General features: G+C 52.9%; 6 protein-coding genes across 8 annotated transcripts; 3 read left to right on the top strand and 3 right to left on the bottom strand.

Moving 5' to 3' along the window:
* Window positions 1-345: 345 nt before the first annotated feature.
* H257_03521 (hypothetical protein) lies at window positions 346-2566 on the top strand (the record flags this gene model as incomplete). Its single annotated transcript, XM_009827653.1, has 2 exons — window positions 346-1927; window positions 1997-2566. 2 exons carry the CDS (start codon window positions 346-348, stop codon window positions 2470-2472), a joined length of 2058 nt encoding a protein of 685 aa, XP_009825955.1. The 3' UTR covers window positions 2473-2566.
* Window positions 2567-3196: 630 nt separating this feature from the next.
* On the top strand, window positions 3197-4172 carry H257_03522. 2 transcript variants are annotated; one of them, XM_009827654.1, is made up of 2 exons: window positions 3197-3572; window positions 3628-4172. In XM_009827654.1, exons 1-2 carry the CDS (start codon window positions 3248-3250, stop codon window positions 4089-4091), a joined length of 789 nt encoding a protein of 262 aa, XP_009825956.1. In that variant the 5' UTR covers window positions 3197-3247; the 3' UTR covers window positions 4092-4172. The 2 variants fall into 2 exon arrangements, with proteins under 2 accessions (XP_009825956.1, XP_009825957.1); XM_009827655.1 differs by having other exon boundaries at window positions 3218-3552.
* Window positions 4173-4206: 34 nt separating this feature from the next.
* On the bottom strand, window positions 4207-6569 carry H257_03523. Of its 2 annotated transcripts, XM_009827656.1 has the most exons (8): window positions 6370-6569; window positions 6217-6297; window positions 5833-6144; window positions 5668-5759; window positions 5305-5599; window positions 5152-5225; window positions 4609-4720; window positions 4207-4517 (listed from the first exon to the last, which is right to left on the bottom strand). In XM_009827656.1, the coding sequence occupies exons 1-8, from the start codon at window positions 6556-6558 to the stop codon at window positions 4326-4328; spliced, it is 1347 nt and encodes a 448-aa protein (XP_009825958.1). In that variant the 5' UTR covers window positions 6559-6569; the 3' UTR covers window positions 4207-4325. The 2 variants fall into 2 exon arrangements, with proteins under 2 accessions (XP_009825958.1, XP_009825959.1); XM_009827657.1 differs by lacking the exons at window positions 4207-4517; window positions 4609-4720 and having other exon boundaries at window positions 4935-5225.
* A 328-nt stretch (window positions 6570-6897) lies between these two features.
* On the top strand, window positions 6898-15088 carry H257_03524 (hypothetical protein; the record flags this gene model as incomplete). Its single annotated transcript, XM_009827658.1, has 18 exons — window positions 6898-6906; window positions 6956-6973; window positions 7034-7176; window positions 7237-7374; window positions 7429-7507; window positions 7576-7651; window positions 7701-7998; window positions 8093-8442; window positions 8497-8636; window positions 8935-9342; window positions 9394-9675; window positions 9745-9996; window positions 10051-10132; window positions 10212-10328; window positions 10407-10569; window positions 10973-11501; window positions 11548-11685; window positions 11739-15088. The coding sequence occupies 18 exons, from the start codon at window positions 6898-6900 to the stop codon at window positions 12126-12128; spliced, it is 3612 nt and encodes a 1203-aa protein (XP_009825960.1). The 3' UTR covers window positions 12129-15088.
* H257_03525 (hypothetical protein) lies at window positions 11993-15037 on the bottom strand. The gene has a single exon (XM_009827659.1). The coding sequence runs from the start codon at window positions 14937-14939 to the stop codon at window positions 12228-12230; it is 2712 nt and encodes a 903-aa protein (XP_009825961.1). The 5' UTR covers window positions 14940-15037; the 3' UTR covers window positions 11993-12227.
* A 711-nt stretch (window positions 15089-15799) lies between the features above and the next one.
* On the bottom strand, window positions 15800-17119 carry H257_03526 (hypothetical protein). The gene is made up of 3 exons (XM_009827660.1): window positions 16747-17119; window positions 16362-16700; window positions 15800-16305 (listed from the first exon to the last, which is right to left on the bottom strand). Exons 1-3 carry the CDS (start codon window positions 17059-17061, stop codon window positions 15856-15858), a joined length of 1104 nt encoding a protein of 367 aa, XP_009825962.1. The 5' UTR covers window positions 17062-17119; the 3' UTR covers window positions 15800-15855.
* Between the last annotated feature and the right edge of the window lie 462 nt (window positions 17120-17581).

Below are 17581 nucleotides of genomic sequence, written 5' to 3' on the forward strand. Positions count from 1 at the left end.
TATCGCGACGACAGTTAGGACCTCAAAGTTTGCAATTCAGTCGCGTTCAGCCAACGACCATCGTGCAACGGAATCACCTTTGGGGATGCTAGCACTGCTGGACTGTCGTCGTATGGATACAATGTAGGCACAGAGCACGCGGGAACACACAGACTATGACATCATCTGCGTTAGGGTGCATTTTGCAATAAGTCGTCCAGTCCGACTTGGCACTTTTTCAGAGAAAGTAGCCGACATCAATATCAAAAGACTCTTGGTTAAAGTAGGCTAGGTGTTCCGTCCGTCGTTCCTCCCACGCCTGCCGTCGGCAACCCATTCGAACACTGAACGTCCGAAGTAGCGCCGATGCGCGGCAACCAATGCAATTCGCAGGCCCTCGACCAAATTGACGAAGAAGCGCATGACAATCAACAAGCACATGACTCCAGGTCGACGACCTCGGCGGCCCCGTCCATTGACGACATGCTCTCGATGACGGCACCCATGGATCACGAAGGCATGACGGAAACGTCGAGCGAAGTCGACACGGACGAGGACAAGAACTACGAATCGCAGTACTTGAGTCTAGGCCAGCAGTACGGCGCTCGAAGTAAGCAAAAGCGCCAAGAACGACGCATGCAGGAACTGCTCGACCAAAAGATGCAGTCGTTCAATGGCGTTTCCCGCGCGCACGGCACCTCCGTCACGGACCCCGTGCGCCACACATTTTCCAGCGAATTCGCTCCACCGCGATCTATCAGTAACAGCAGCAGCACTCTGAATTCGTCGCACCCGTCCATGGTGATGGGTCCCGTGCTTCAGTCCATAGCGCAGGTGGACATACACGACGGCCATCGCCGCATGCGTTCCTTCGAAGGATGGCTTCTGAAGCGTGGTCAGCGCGTGAAGAACTGGAAGCGGAGGTACTTTACATTGAACAGCCAAGAGCTCAAGTACAGCCAAGGCCCGGGCGAGAAACCCAAGGGGTTCGGCATGGTCGTAGGGGTCAAGACATCGCCCGAGTTCGCGTATGCCTTGAGCATCTCCATGCTTCCAACCCGCGTTCTTGACGTGCAAGCAGAAAGCACAGACGAACAGGAAGCGTGGCTGCAGCGGCTGTTGGTGGCGTCCTCAAGCGCGACGACGATAACTCCATCCCTGGCACCTTCCCTTTCACTGTCGTTACCAAACTCGTCTGCGCCGTCGTCAGTGGCCGTATCCCCTTTGCCCTCCCATCAAGCTCAACCTCGACCTTCCATGGACTTGTACCCAACACCGCCGCCGTCGACTATTTCCACCAAACGCAACAGCTCGTTGTCTTCTCAAGATAGTTCACTCGGCCACGACGACGAAAGCGATGTCGTCGTCGGCCACAACAGCTCCTTGATCATGGACACGGCATCCGAATGCGAAGGCTGGCTGTATAAACAGGGCAGTTTTGTGCGCAACTGGAAGAAGCGGTGGTTCAGCCTCACGCACCATGTGCTGTCGTATCGGGACATGCAGTCGTCCGTGACCATCAAAGGCCACGGCTGCGTCCACAGCGTCCAGCGTAGCACGACCACCCATGCGTTTGGGCTCGTGATTGAGCTCGACAACCACCGCAAGCTCCACGTGTACGCGGACGACGCCGACACGCAGAAGCGTTGGCATCATGCGATCGCCCGCGTATTGCAGCCGTCCGTGGCTCCGTTGACTTCGGGCGAAATGCCCCAACAACAAGCAGCGCCAATGCTGTCAGCTTCCCAAACGCTGTTCAAGCAGTCCAAGACCCACGGCGGGTACATCAAAAACTTTTCAGGGTGGATGAGCATCCCTTCCGGACTGTTCAATGCATCGTGGACGCGATGCTTCTTCACGTTGCACGGCGTCGAGTTGGCGCAGTCGGAGGACACGTCCGCCCCCGTCGCCCGCGTCGGCTCCATCCAAAAAGTTCTCCCTTGGGAAGGTATGGTAACATGCTACTAGTTTGTACTTGCCTAGGTTTCGTGGCTTATACACGTTCCGGGTGTTGTAGGCAAATCCGGCGGCTTGGAGTTTCACATGCTGGGCCAGAAGAACGTGTGGCGGACGCTGTGCCCGTCCGTGCGAGCGGCCACCGCGTGGGTCGCCGCCATCCAAGACTGCCTCGGACGCACCCGATACACGATCGACAAGTTTCTGCGGTCAGCCGACGCCAAACAGATGCAGACGACCATGTGCGGATGGCTTACGCGACTACCGGCCAAACAGCATGGGCGACTGAGGCAGTACTACGTACTCCACCACTTGACCATGAGTGTCGCGAATGACGTGAACTTGCCGCCCCAAGAAGTCGACGTCGTCACAGCCATCCTGTCGTCCGAGGACAGAGATTGCGCGCTCGTGTTCAAGTTTTCCACGGCGCCCGACCTTGTCCTTGAATGCGATTCGGTGGATTCGTGGACGCGGTGGCAGCGGATAGTCCGCACGTGCCTCAAAGAGCCCCAGCGAGCCCACTACAGTTTAAGTTAACCCTCCTCAACCAACCAACCAATCATGCCTACCATTGTTATCGATACAACTCGTGATGTTACCCAGAATGCGTAGTTTTGCACTAACTTACGGCAAGCCGAGGGTAAAGTATGTACATACGAGTATACCTATCTATTCTCAATTGTCCTTTTACCCCAAATTTTGACTTGTGTGCTAATGATTCGCCAAATCTATCGATTAACTGTTTGTTTACACTGAATTTGGTATGTCATTAGTGTCACACTAATTTAATTCCCACACTAATTCAAAGGTCGAAATGTGGATTTGATTGGCTACTGGATTCTTGATCTGGGTTTTGATTGGTCGTGTATCGATTGTCTGCCGGTTTGGTAGCCTCTTATACCCCCACTCCAATTAGACGACATGGCATAATATATCTCCACCACAGTAACAAAGTCAGAATTTTCGGCGAGAGCGATTTACAACACATGGAGTGATGACGGAGCTACAGTAGTGGACGCATCGCGCTTCGAACGCCAGGAACGCTATGAACGATGGGTCTTGCTTTGGTGAAGGAAGAGCATTCTGGCGACTGGAGACCAGTCGAGCTGTTGTTGCTGGCGGCGGTGTACGCTCTCACAATGTGGACATGTCCCTTCAGTCGCCATGAGGTGTTTTTTATATGCGACAAGACTGGATACAAACGCCTAGATACAATAAACCGTATGCATAAAAATATATCTGATGGGAATTCAGTTCATGTGGTAATTTTGTCTTCCGTCAAGTTCATTTCTTACAGTGTTCGGTTCAAGGCATGTACCAAGTCCATGCAGGCGAAGACGGTGCACCATCGGGGCGACGCCGTGAAATGTCCAAGAAGATACCTTATCGGCAATCGTCCATGGCGAGTTTGAACACTGCCAGACTCCTGTCGCCGAACCAGAATGACTTCAAGCAATGCCGGACCCACGGCGCGTTCCACAAAAACTTTGCCGGCTACATGAAGATCCAAACGGGGTTCTTTGGCATGTGGAAGGTCTGCTTCTTCACGCTACAGGGCATTGAGCTGACGATCGCCGAAGACGAAGGGTTGCCCGCTGCCCGCTGCGACACCATCGCGTATGTCAGTGCATCGAGGGGTAGTCAACCCAGCAAATATATGATCGCGGTGTCTTATCCCATCTATATCCACAGGCAAACCCACGCTACTGCAGTTTCACATGAAGTCGAAGAAGGTGTGGAAGACGCAGTGCATCTCCACCGACATCGCGAACGCCTGGTTTTCCGCCGTTGAAGACTGCATGTCCCGGCTCTCATACAGCATTGACCGGTACTTACGAAGCTGCGAAAAGCGGCAGACCCCCACGGTGCTCTGTGGGTGGTTATCCCAGTTGGACGCGAAAGGGAAGGTCATGGGTCGCTACTTCTACGTCCTGCGCCATCTGACGGTGAGCATGGCGCCAAACGTCGATGTGTTGCCCGAAGTGTACGACGTGGTCACGGACGCGACCGCCGCGGGGGCGGATGGCGCCATGGAACTCCGTTTTCAGACACAACCGTCCATGGTCCTGCGCTTTGACTCGGTGGAACTGCTCCGCGTATGGCACGCAGTCGTGCACACGTGCATGAAGGAGCCGTCGCGGGCGTTGTTTGGTTGAACGCCATCATAAGTTGCATGTCCATATTTCCGAGACATCCAGATATAATTGTTAACCTTAGCGAAGTATTATAATATAACTGTTATTAGTAGTTGTGTAAATACATTGTACATAACGCCGATAAACTAACCCATCGAATTGTTTTAACGTTATGTTAACTTGCAAACTTGCCCGTGTATATATTTCGGAACTGGGGATATGTTGGTTGATGACGTGGCAGTTGGAAATGGCTTTCTACTTGGCTGGCTTGGACAAGGCCCGAACAGCGTCGAGACCGATGCGGATCGTTTCCTTGGCAGACACGTCCTTGTCGTCCCAAATCGCGAGCGACAGCCGACAAAGCACTTCGACATACTCGGCAAACACGACGAACTGCTTCTCGCCGTCCTTGATGTCGCGCATCCCGGTAAAGCACTGACCGATCGCCTACCCAGTTCATGATCACGTCAACGCACATACAAAGGCATCTACTCGACTTGCTACTCTAGATGCCATCTCATAGGACAGGCGGACGTACCTGACCAAACAACGCTTCGTGCTTGTCGCTGTCTCCGGTGCAGAAAATGCCGCTGTCTTGAACCAGCGATCGAAAGTCCGACACGCTCAAGATCGGTCCCTCCACGTTTGTCCTATGTATGTATGTATGTATGGTGTATTGTCGATTTGATATGCAAATTTGGGGAGGGGGTGCAATCGAATCGCGCCGACCAAACCGATCCAGAATCGATCTGATTGGTTGAATTTCATTGAGAGGGTTTTGATTGGCTAATAATTTTGAGCTCATCTGAAGTAGCCAATCAAATCAATTTAACTTCCAACGAGAAACCACGCCACAACACGAAATTTCACTCGAAAGCACAATACAGATTGTATTATTTCTCACAAATAGCAAAAGGCATTGTAACTACTTGACTTTGCACTTTCAAAGCATCATCCACATTGCACTTGCACATGATGCCACATTGTACTTTGACATACTGTACATGATGGAGACAGTCCACATTGCATGTAGGTTCGTGGAGAGTAAATCATCCCTTTTAACACGTAACAACGAACGTACTGCTTTCCAGACGCGTACTTATCGTACACTCTGCTCAACTTGGGTTTGGCTTCTTGGAGCATCGCCAGCATGCCCTAAACGAATACACAAATAACCATGTCCTATAAGATCAATGGAATATTTTTCAAAAGAGAAGATGGACGCGTGACCTACGTCTGAATGCAAGGTATCGCGGAACGGTCCGGACGTGAGCCGATTGCAAGCTGGTTTCACCGAGTCTTTGAGTGCTTTTTCCAGCGCAGGAAGGAACGGCATGTCGTCGCCGTACATTTTGTTGTGCGTGACCACCACGAGCACCAGCGCCTGCATAAACTCGACGCGGGACAGCCGCACGTTGCCGGGTTCCCGCAGCGCCCGCACAAACAGTTTGTCCAAGAGAGCTGCGTCCTTGACGTGGTGCAGTAGCGTTGACTCGTGCACAAAGTGATTGAACTCGGCGCCAGACATGCTAAAACGTCGTGTCAGAATTTGATACTTCACCTAGCACCACGCGATTATGGAGTGAGTCGGACGTACGAGTACGCGTCTTCGCCGAAGCCAAGGCTATAATGCTTGAAGATGGCGACAAGGCAGTCGAAGTACTTGAGCAGAACGTCCTCGACGTCGTCCTGGCCAAAGAATGATATATACATATATATCCACGGACAATAGGGTTGTATATATCTTATATATCAAGTGTACCTTTTCCTTGGGGTCTTTGACAAATTCGTCGAGGGCCAGCCGCGCCACGTCGTGGTAAAACGCGCTCTCGAGCTCGTCCTGCGAGATAAACTGCCCCGACTTGACGTGGTTGGCATGGAACGACGACGAGTACCCTTGGAGGTTGCTGTAGACGCTGCCCCCCTTTTTGGCGGCAACGTGGTCGTCCTTTTCGTCGGCGGCGATGAGGTCGTTGTCGTCGTCGGTGACACGCTGGTTGGTCGTGTTGGAAAATGCCGACACAGCCCATGACGACAGTTGGGGCACGCCAATGTCGTCCACGGGAACTTCGTGCTAATGGGATAGAAGAAGAAGTGGCAGTAAGTATGCATGCATATGAATCCGAGGGCGTGATGCGCTCGCTACCTGAAGGACAATCGTGATGGTTTCACCTTCCCGAACACACTCGACAATGCGTGACCACGGACTCAACAGATCGCCCTCAGACTACGTAACTCGATCAGCGGGGGTAGACGAGAGGACACATCAGGATGGAGTGTGCAGGATGCTCGGACGTACGTTTCGGACTTCGCTTGGGAGGTAAAACCCGTTCTTGGAATGCGCGTCTTCGCGGGTACGGCATCGGCCGTGCGGGAGCATGAGGGCATAGCGCTGCGCCGCAACCAATCCTAGCCACTTGATGCTTTGCATCCCTTCGCCGCATGCGACGGGAAAGGACAGCCCATGCACGGCCAACGTAACTTGCATGTCTGTGAAACTTTAAAAGTGCTGGATGAAACCCCCAACGACACTTTGGCTTCGATTGGTCAAATTAATTCGAAATACACCAATCAAATGCATTTGAACGCGAATTTGCCACGAATGGGAACCGATGTGAACTTGACAATAGCGCGCCGCACAAGCACAATGCCGTCCGACGCCCTTTTCCTTCCGAGCGCCAATTGGTACTGCTCGCAAGTACGTGCATGGGCATCCTCGATCTATGGTAGTAAGATGGATGCATCGGAGTAGCTTGGAGCTTGGGGGCAGCCGCGAGATGGATCGTCGACGTACTATTTTGCCTTTGGCTGCAAGTCTCGGGTAGCCATGTATCAGGTACGCCGATCAATCACCTTCCCTACTCACGTGCTAATGGACGCTGTAGGTTGAATTGTCGAGCGAGGTATTTTGCATGTTCGTTCAGTGACATTTGGGCCACGAAGCATGTTGAATGGACATGTAGGGCACATTCTCTCAACCTCGATATGTCGCCGACTTGGGTCGTGGCAAGCACGACAAGAAGGTGACGTCGGTGACGTTCATCCACGGAGCATACCACGAGCTTTTGCTCGTATGTGCTGGCGAGGAAGGGTCCATTCAAATATGGTACGTACATGTGTCCATTGTTCTGACGCCACTCATCTCACGAGAACATGACCATGGCAGGAACGCGTCAACTCTGGAACTTGTGGACCACCACAAAAAGCATAAGTCGACCGAAGTGATGGCGATTTCGTCCAAGGATGACAACGTGATTGTGGGCGGGGACCGCAACGGAGTGCTCAGCGTGTGGACTCGAAGCACGTACGACAAAGGTCTTCCACTTCTTGGCATGTTTTCATGTTCCATCGATGATAGCGGGCACATTGGGTTGCATGTCCCCATTCCCGGGGATTGTATCTACAGCATCGACGTGTGTCCGCAGCGCAAGCATCATGTTCGTGGACATGACATCGTTTTCCATCTTTAGACTAACACGTGTGATGCCTTATATGCTTGCCGTAGGTGGCCATTGGATACCGCAGTGGCAAGCTCGTCGTCGTCGACATCACCGACGGCTCGATCGTCACTCGTTTCAAGGGTACAATATGAGACTTGGTCGTGGACGGTTGGAACCATGTCATGGTTAGGCCACGACGAAGAAATTCACGCCGTGACGTGGCGGCCCAACAACGCGACAGCCGATGCCAAGCCAGTGCTGGCGTCGTCGTCGCGAGATAAGCGCATTCGTCTGTGGGAAGGCGCGACGGCGTTGAACGATCAAGGCGGCAACGCGAGTATGCTCCATGAATGGACGCTCCCTCGACCTAAGAAGGCAGTGTCGTCGCATCAGATGGGGCGGCTGTGGCTCACATGTTGCTGGGTGCCGTCGTCCAATTTCAGCGTCGTGTGCAGTTCCATCACAGGCGACCTCTTTCGCTTGGAATGGTCTGTCCACTGAACTTCTTTGTGTCGATATGTCCGAATCTATTGCCGTTTGTCGATATATTTGGATATATTTCCTACCTTTTGAGTGAATTAGGACGCCCAAGCAGAAAAAGGTGACCGCCCCCACCACGTTCAAGCACAACCACACCCGCCTCGTATTCAACATTGCGCCGCTCGTGGTCGCGTACAACAAGGTGCTGCTGCTGTCCATATCGATGGACCGCGACGTTCGCTTGACAGATGCGATGTCCATGGAGTGCCATGCCAAGCTCACGGGGCTCGGCGGCCACGTGTATGCGCTCTCGTACAACGCGAAGAAGGCGCTTGTAGCCGGGGGCGTCGGCGACAACACGATCCGACTGGTCGACCTGGCCAAATCCACCACCGAGTTGCTGTGGAAGGGACTGCAAAGCAAAGTGACCGCCGTGGCGTGGAACCCCCTCGGTTCGTACCTCCAAGTGCACATTGGATTTGTGTGACAGGGCACACTGTGGACAGGTTCGTCCATGTTGGCGTATGCGACAGAGGAAGGGCACATTGGGCTCTACAACGGCCAAGACCACACGCGCTTCAAGACGTACCATGGCGGAGGGCTCGTCCGACAAGTTCTGTGGGTTGTGCACTCGTTCCCGTCCGAGGTATTGTGACTTTTGCACGTCAAAATCGTGCGATATCACACTAGTTACAGTCACACACTAATAATTCGATGTTGTATGAGTGGATCATTTGATTGGCTACTTGATTCACGTTTTGGGTTTTGATTGGTCATCGATCTTTGTGATTGTCTGTCGATTTGGTGATATTCTGGTCATGCGATTGTGAGTATCCCACTCCAATATCCATTCGAATAGATCGACTTGACAATATGTATATATGTATGTTAGCCTCTATCTGGTGTAAATACTATATACCCTTCTTGAACGATTGATTCATTAGAATACGACGGCCGACGACTGGATCCAGAGTTTGGAAAGCATGCAAGTAGGCGGCGACGTCAGTCTAGAGGAGCTGAAAGCACCCGCTGACTCGGCACCGTCGACGACGTCGTGTGTGCTGTGGAGCTGCGCCGTCGACGGCGTCGTGTACGCGTCCAACCCAGACGCCCCCGACGCCAACTCGATCGCAATGAACAAACGATGGGGAGTCCCGCAGGTCACGTGTATGGCGTGGCTTGGGGGGATGGTGGCGTTGGGGACCCCCGAGGGCGCTGTGGTGGTGGTGAAGCGGCAGGGACTCACGGCGTGGACCCGTGTCCACACATTTTACGACCACACCAAGGCGGTGACTGCCGTCGCATGGTGTGCGACATCGTCCCAGTTGGCCACAGCGTCCAACGATGCAACGGTACTACTCCTTGGATGGAATCGTCATATCACATGTTCATTGGACGTGTAGATTTGCGTGTATGCGTTAGATGGCGGCGTCTTATCTCCATTGAAGCACTGCTTGACTGGCCATGGCGGCGGCATCACATGCTTGGACTGGTCGCCGTCGGGGGTGTACCTGGCGTCGGCCTCTGTGGACTCGACGGTCCAAGTGTGGAAGGTCGGGCGTTCCGAGGGGTATAATTTCAGAGAGCACAGCGGTCGCGTGCTGGCAGTGACGTGGGTGGACGACGCGACGCTGGCAAGTGGTGGCGACGACCAGTCGATTCGAAAGTGGACGTTTGCCGACCTCGTACGTCGTCCTTTCCCATCATATTTGAGTTAGGGGATTTGAGTTGTTGAGCTAAAAACCAATGTGTAGCCACATACCATGCCACCGAAACCCAAACACATTGCCGAGGGTGCAGTGATGACAGCAGGACCCAAGCGTTCTGTGGCTTGTACCTCAACCAAGAAGAACAAGGCAGCGGGGTTGGCCTCAATAGCACCCACCTCCTCAACCACGATGTTTCATACATCGTCACCATCAAACAAGTTGGCCATAGAAATAATACCCACCAGCGGACACGCCTTGACTGACTTTTTGCGTTCGGAACGAGCACAATTCGAAGCGGTAACGTGCTTTGCCGTTATGTATGCAATTTGCACTATGGGATGTGTATTTTAGGAGGGGGATGTCGAAGCCGCGGGACGATTGCTGTTGTTGCAGGGGCGGATTGGAGAAGCCCTTCGACTCGTGTCCCGCCACGGTAAGCCATACAAGTCAATGGATCTTGTTTCATAATGCAAACCATATATATATATATATAAATTGGGCGGTCAATGTAGAAAAGTTAAGCCCAGTGTGGCTTGCTCATGCTCCAATGGCGGGGTTGGATGTGTGGCGCGAGTACACGCGACTGTATGCCGATCGATGCCGCGACAAGCGTAACTTTGGCGACGCTGGTAAGGTGGTGAGGTGTCTCGTGATTTGGTTTGTGTTTTAATGGTAATATATATATATATATATATTTATCCATGTAGTGGAGGCATTCTTGTCGATTGGGGAAGTGTACGCTGCGATCGAGTGCTTGGTGAAAGGATCCATGTGGAAGGAAGCTCTGACGTTGATTCACTTGCGGTGTGCACCCTCCGACCCCATCCTCCAAGAAACCACGCTCTTGTACATCGCCCATTTGAAAGCCCAGTACGCATGACATATACGTGTATATATATATATATATATATATATATATATATATACCTTGTCCTTTTAAAAGCATTGTCTGTCGTTGACCCAAAGTTTGGACTTTTTGTGTGCTAATGATTCGCCAACTCTATCGATCGATTATTCGTTGTACTGAATGTTGCAACTAAAAGTTGGTCCTGTGGTGAATTTGTATCACATTAATTCAAGTCACACACACACTAATTGATGATGGTTTCCTGCACTCTGATATGACTATATATATATATACTTCTGCCGAGGAGTCTTGTGTACGTATATATATATATATACATATACACATGTATGTGGTTGACATGTCTCCATACTCCATGTCGGTCCAGTTTAGAAGAAGCACCACCATATATCAAGACTCGTGGTATAGGGAAATGTGGCGCGACGCTGGAACGTTGCTGCAGTCGTTGTCGATGACGGACCAAGCAATCAGTTGCTTTCTCAAACAACACGACACGTTGGGAGTGGCGTTGGAGCTCATGGACCCCACTTGCACGTCGGTGCTCACACTGGTAGACATTGGGACTCGGGGCGTTTTGAATCGCCAGTTTGAAGTCGTGGAACGAGTCGTGCACTTGTTGTCGGCGGCGACGCACAAGGCCCAAGCGTTTTTGCTGCAGGTGTTTGTGTTTTACACGCAAGACCAACTTTCCGACACTCCGCCGACCGGATGGATGCTGGACGACACGTCCACGTTGTGGTCTCATCTGCATGACAAAGCCAACGTCGACACATTGCCCTTGTGCTTGCAAACCATGCTGGATCAAGTGGCGCCCAAGTCGGACAAGGTCTGGGCTCGACTGATTCCATATGTGCAATCTCTGGTTGGCGATGTGGACGATATCGAAGATGCATTCGCGGGTGGCGTGATTGACACCGCGTTTGTGAAGCTGATGGAGGTACGTTTGTCAGACATTGTCCACTGTAGTTACTGCCGAAGAATAGGCCAACGCCGTCGGCTACATGGTGGTGAAATGCCTGTGTCAAATGAGTTTAGACCTTGTCCAGGGCAACTTTTTAGCCGCATTTGAAGCGTGGAGTGCATGCCTCGCGCAAGTCGCCCCTCTCACGTCCAGCAACAAGGTAGTATAATCTAAGCAACACAAAATCACGAACGTGACTGACATGTCTTGTAGGGGGACCTCTTGGAAGTCTGCGCCCTCGTGTTTCCCACCGGAGTCAACTCGACCCCTCCCCCCGTAGGCGAACTCGTCACAGACTCTGCTTGTAGCCGCGAATTGTGGGCGACCTTTTTCCTCTACCAAAGTGTCGCGTTTAGTCGCAGTCTCCGCGCCGCCGCCGATGCGGACGACGACAACGACCACCGGCGACAAGAGGTTCAGGGGGCGCTGCTGTTCGTGATCCAGTGGATCAACCAATTGCTGCCGGCGACAGTTTTGCAGGACATGGACGAGTCCGTGGTGCGGGTGGCGCAGACGGCGCTCAATGATCTGTCGCTGCTGTATCACCAGCTTCTCGACGATAATCGCCCGCCGTTGGCCGAAATCAGTGCACCCTCGACGTAGCAATACATGCGTTTATTATACAACGTTATTAAAGCAAATGGAATAAGTCGGTGTTGGTGGTCTCGTTCGTGCAGTGTCCGCAGACGAGTGATCTTCTTGTTAGCCGTCTAATATCGAGTCCATGAAGTTTTCTTCGTCTTTACTTAAGATGGAGGACGAGCCGCCGCCGCTGTTGTTCCCTCGAGGGGTCCAGTCCATGGCGCCGCCGTCGTCGTCGACTGATTTCCCTCCGGCCACGGGAGCGCTGGACAGCAACCGGCGGGACGCGGTCACCTCACCGAGCCCCGCGCCCAACGCCGTCGGTGTTTGCTGCACCGTGGACGGACGGTCCACAGTGGGGGGCTCGATATCGACAAAGTTCTTTTCCAGTTCCTTCAACGTCGCGGGCTTGATGTCTTTTAGACGCTTGAGCACCCTCGTCTTGCCAATCAGCCGTTGGGTACACAGTGCGACGTCCATCGCCCCCTTGCGGACCTTTTCGTTGGAATGCGCCAGCGCCGCCGACACTGCGTTCAGGACGAGCGTCGAATTGAGGTTGACTCCAGGGATGTCGGTCGTGGGATCCGCCGTCAAGCCAAACTCGGGCACCAACAGGCGCAGCACGTGCATTTGCACGAGGGGCTCGGCGTCCTTAGCAAACACACACGCGACGACGCATTGCATTGTGTGCGTGTTGAGTCGGGCGAGCTTGAGAATCGCCCGGCAGCTTCCCTTGGACGTACGGTTGTTGGGTTTCTGCATCCCCCCCAGCAGCCGCATGATGGATTGCATGGTCAGGTCCTTCACGGGGGTGTCCCGCCAGTCGACGTGGGGGCCGTAAATTTTGATCAAGGTCGAGTAGAAATCAATCGCTTGGTTCACCACAGGCGCGATCGAGTCATTGAGCGACTGGTGGATCAATGCGTTGTACGCGACGTACTGTAGCTGCGTGTGGCTGCCCAAGGCTGGCTTGACGTCCCGCAGCTCCGACTTGTGCTCTTCGACCGCCTTTTCAATGTCAACCAGCGCCTCTTTTCGATCGCTCCATGTCTTGCTCTCGAGTTTCCGCCACGCCACGGGCCCTGCCACGTTCTCTGCCTCCCTCATCGCCGTTGCAATCAATGTCGTCACACTCGCGTCATCTTCTTTCGGCACTTCGAAAAGCGCCACCGGAGAGTCGTCCCCGACTTCGGGGGTCGCCGACAAAGTCGATTCCGTCTGGTTGGCAGACGGAGCGGCTTGGCTTGTCTTGAGTTCCTCCACGCGGCGTTGTAGCACCTTGAGCATGGCGGGTTTAATATCTGTGAGGGATTCCAGCGCAGCATCCTTGTCAGGGGAATACAGGATGGCCGCAGCAGCAACGTCCAGCGCTAGTTTGCGCGTCTTTTCGTCGGCAATTTTCAGAGCTGGCACTGTCCACGCCAGGATCTTGTCGACTGGCACGACGGTGTACCCCAGTTCAGCCACAAGTTCGTGAATGAGCTCTAGTCGCGACTTGTCCAACGGTTCGCTGTCAAACGTTGCCATGAGGGATGCCATGGTTTGCAATCGAGGCGCCTTTGCAAGCCGAAGCAGGCCTTGGATAGCTTCCCGCTGAGTGCGTTTGTTTGAGTCGTTGAGTTTTGCAAGCAGCGATGTCTGGAGTGCGTGGAGTTGTAGAGGCAATGCCGCATGTTGCAACAGGCGTTTGTTCTTTGCTGTGAGGGGAACGAGCACGCCCAGAACATGTTGCAAACACTCTAACGAACAATACATGACAGGTGCGACACGGTCCACAACCCCGCAATTGATGGCTGCCAGGGATGCCGTGAGCACGGCGGCCGGTGGCGGGGCGCCAGAGGCGGACGGGTCCAGTTTTTTCACAAACAACGATATCGCATCGAACCCGTCTTGTCGATCACCCCACGGATCCGCGCCTAGCAGTCGTGCCACGCGCTCGCCAAATACTGACGTGATGGCGGCGCCAGCGTCAAAGTCCGGATCTGGCTTGGATTCTACCGTGGTGGCTTCGGGGGCGGCGTCAGACGAGGAGTGCGGGACTGTCACGATGTCATCGTCTGTCACCACGGCGGACGCGGTGGCCAATATAGGCGCATCTTCGTGAAAAGCACGAGACTTTTTAGGCTTGACCAGCACGGGTGGTTCCGGTCGATTGTTTGGAGTCGTTGACTCAAGGCGTTCCAGGGGTGGGGACGGGTGAACGCTTGGACGTTTGACAGGCGATGGACACAAATTGTCGGTGGACGCTCTAGCTTCGGGGGGTGCCACTAAACTGCTGGGGGCTTCATGGGAGATTTCTTCCCTTGCAAAGAGCCGCTTCTTGGGCGACGATGCCTGCAGTTTGGACGGGGTCTTGCCGATGACAATCAAGTCTGCCACTGCTGGCGCACTCACTAGCAATTCTTCTTCGCCCAGTACAATACCGTTGCTTTCCTCGCTATCCGCGTCAAACGTATATGCCGATGGCTGCTCGTTGTTGGACATCAAGGACTCCGACGATGCCACACCTTCCATCATCTCATCGTCGCGAGGCTCGCCGTGGTCGACAATGTTCACGTCTTCGTCATCATGCTGCTCAATGTTAACGTCATCGTCGTCGTCATCCTCCTTGTTATGTGACGTATCATCATCTCCAGAAGACTCCAGGCGAGGTGTGCTGCCTTGATTACACAGGTCCAACTGGGACGGCGACGGCTGCATGCCACGCAAGTCGCCTTCGTTTGGCGCCGCATCTTTCTTTCGCCCAAGGGGGTTGGTGAACTTGGACTTGAGGCGGCCCATGACGCTCTTCTTCTTGCCACCCGAGTCCTCCTTCGCAACAACCGATGGCATTGCTCTTTGCTTGGTACTTTCTCACGAGCTATATTGCTGGCTGCTGTACAAGGGAAGCTCTCGCAGCGACGGAACAGAGAACGCGGAGCTGAATGCCTTCAGAATTGCACTGACCAACGGCAGTTAGGTGGCTGGCTCTGCTATGAAACGACTACCGTCTAAGAATACCCACCAACGACTTCTCGAGGTCATCAATAGAAACGCAGTTCCACATATGTGACGGTTAAGGATTCCGTTGAGTGGGCAAATCGATATGTAAAAAGATATGACACACGCGGTATCTAATACAAACACGAGCCAAGGCTGCCAAGGTGGACCAGCAACTGTCGGAGTATGCATCTGCATTGCTGGGCCATATCTTGTCAACCTATTGCGCTTGTACAATTCGTTCGTTTGGGTATTGAGGATTAGCTGGGAATCCCTTGTTGGGATTGGCTCATTTTGAAACTACCTGCGATATGATTGGACAGAACATCGCATACTTCAAGTCGATTTTGCACCTGGATGAGTTTCAAGACCTTTAGCTTGACTATTTCACAGAGAAGCCGCTTTTACTGTTAATGCAAGGATGCAATGCCACAAGCATCGTCCAAATATGCATTAGCTGTACGTAGCCAACTCACCAATACCTCTTAGACACATACATCAACAAATAGTAGGCGTACTGCATGTTCCGGAAATCGTTGGAAATCGAAATCCAGACACTAACAGCATCTATCCGCTATACACATGGAATACTAGAAAAGTACTTGTGCAATGTCCATGTCATTCCGCGAATGAGAGACTAACAGTGCAGCGGATAAGCGTACGTGCCTAGTGCATACACTCGACGATTCGACACGTTATTGCAAAAACAACAGTCTTTCCATTATCGAATAGGGTGGTGCTCAGACACACTACTACTGATGCTGCTGCTTCAACTCGAATACTTGCTCGACGTAGGAGATGACGCTTGCAACATTCGCTTTTGCATTTGATACACGCCAAGGGCCAACAGCGACTTGCCTGTGTTGTGTGCATGCGTGCGAAACGTTTGGAGCTTGAGGTGGTCTGGGCAGTCACGGAGGTTGCAGCCCCAGTACGTGGCTTCTTCGTCCAGTGCCACATAGCCCTTGGTGGAGATATCTTGCGACTTGAGAATCAAAATGCGCAGCTTGGTGCGGGTGGGTGACAACTTTTCCAGGTCGTACCAAAAGATTCGGTGCGACTGGTGTGTCGACGCCGGATGATTTTCATCGTCTAGAATGTTGCGCCCCACAAAAGTGACTCGTTGATCATCGGGGGACGCAAACTCCCGGGCGAGGTAGTTAACCGCTTCGTCAGGGCTGCGGATGCTTCGTGCGTATTGGGCCCCATCCGGCACGACCTACGCCCCAACTAGTTAGCCGCCGCCGTGGACAGAGACGCCAGTCATGGATGTACATGTTGATCTAGAAAGCAGCTAAAGCGACTGTTCCATAGCCCCCCCATAACGAACTCCTCAACCGTGTCGCGCAAAGCATCGCGACACGGGTCGAACGGCATGTCGAACTCGTGCTGAAAACGCCAAATGTATGACAATGTGTCGTTGGTGGCGGCGGAACAGTTGACTTGGAAGTCGTTCAACATGCCTGCCGAAGGGACCCCATGCAGGTAGAAACATCGATCAGTGTTGTGGTACAGCTGCTGGGTGATCCAGTCCATGCCCAGCCTTCGCGCGTGGACATTGTGCAGAAGTGTCACGTTCCGCCACGTGTCGGTAGCTGGAAGAGGTGGCTCGACCTACCGCATGACGTCAAAATGTTGATGTAGTTAGTGTATGATAAACCTGAGGATTGACGACTTGGTTGGCCCACTTGGACAGAAACCGGAAGATTTCCTTGTGCGTGTGGTATTTGGACACCAGTTCTTTGGACAGTTGCTCCTGGAACTCACGGTCGTCCTTCAAACCGACCATGACCTCGCGCCACGGCAAGAGGGGTGCGGAGGACGCTCGCTGGCCGTGGAGCTGGATTTCCAGCGCGGTCAGCTCGTCCATCAGCGCTTGGCGCTCCGACAAGTACTTGCATCGTTTCTGTCGCAGAAGGTTGCGGTTGTACACGAGTTTGCGCTGTCGCTTTGCGTCTTCGACAACCATCGACATGGTATCCAGCGGGCAAATTTAAGAGTTTCGTGTCTGTTGCCATGTTATTGGCCCTCGCGGAGGAATGTCTTAAAAATGATAATCCAAACTCAAGTTGCGTGATGGGTTTAACGCGTTTTATATGAAGCATTGCGTTTATCGAGACCCCCGATGCACAAGACATTATGCGCATTCGTGGCGCCGTAGACGAGTTGTGGTGCCCTTAGAACGTTATCTCATACGCTCCAAAGACGAGAATTTCGTCCGTGGTGGCCCATGGACATGGTACCGATAGCAGACGTAGCATGATCAATGGTCAAAATCGTAAAACGTATCTATTAAACGTCGTTAAGCATATGTCCGGTCGAACAGCGGGTTTAGAGCATCTCCATCACGTGGTTAGCGGGATAAATCCATTGCCAGCTGCCATGCAAAACGCGACGAACTTGTACATGCCATGAAGAATTCGGATATGGTGCAAGTCATCTAAAGACTACAGATCGGCCATCCTCAGGAGGAGACGTTTTACTATTAAACACCT

This window comes from Aphanomyces astaci, assembly GCF_000520075.1.
Source record: "Aphanomyces astaci strain APO3 unplaced genomic scaffold supercont1.6, whole genome shotgun sequence".
Taxonomy (NCBI): Eukaryota; Oomycota; class Saprolegniomycetes; order Saprolegniales; family Verrucalvaceae; genus Aphanomyces; species Aphanomyces astaci.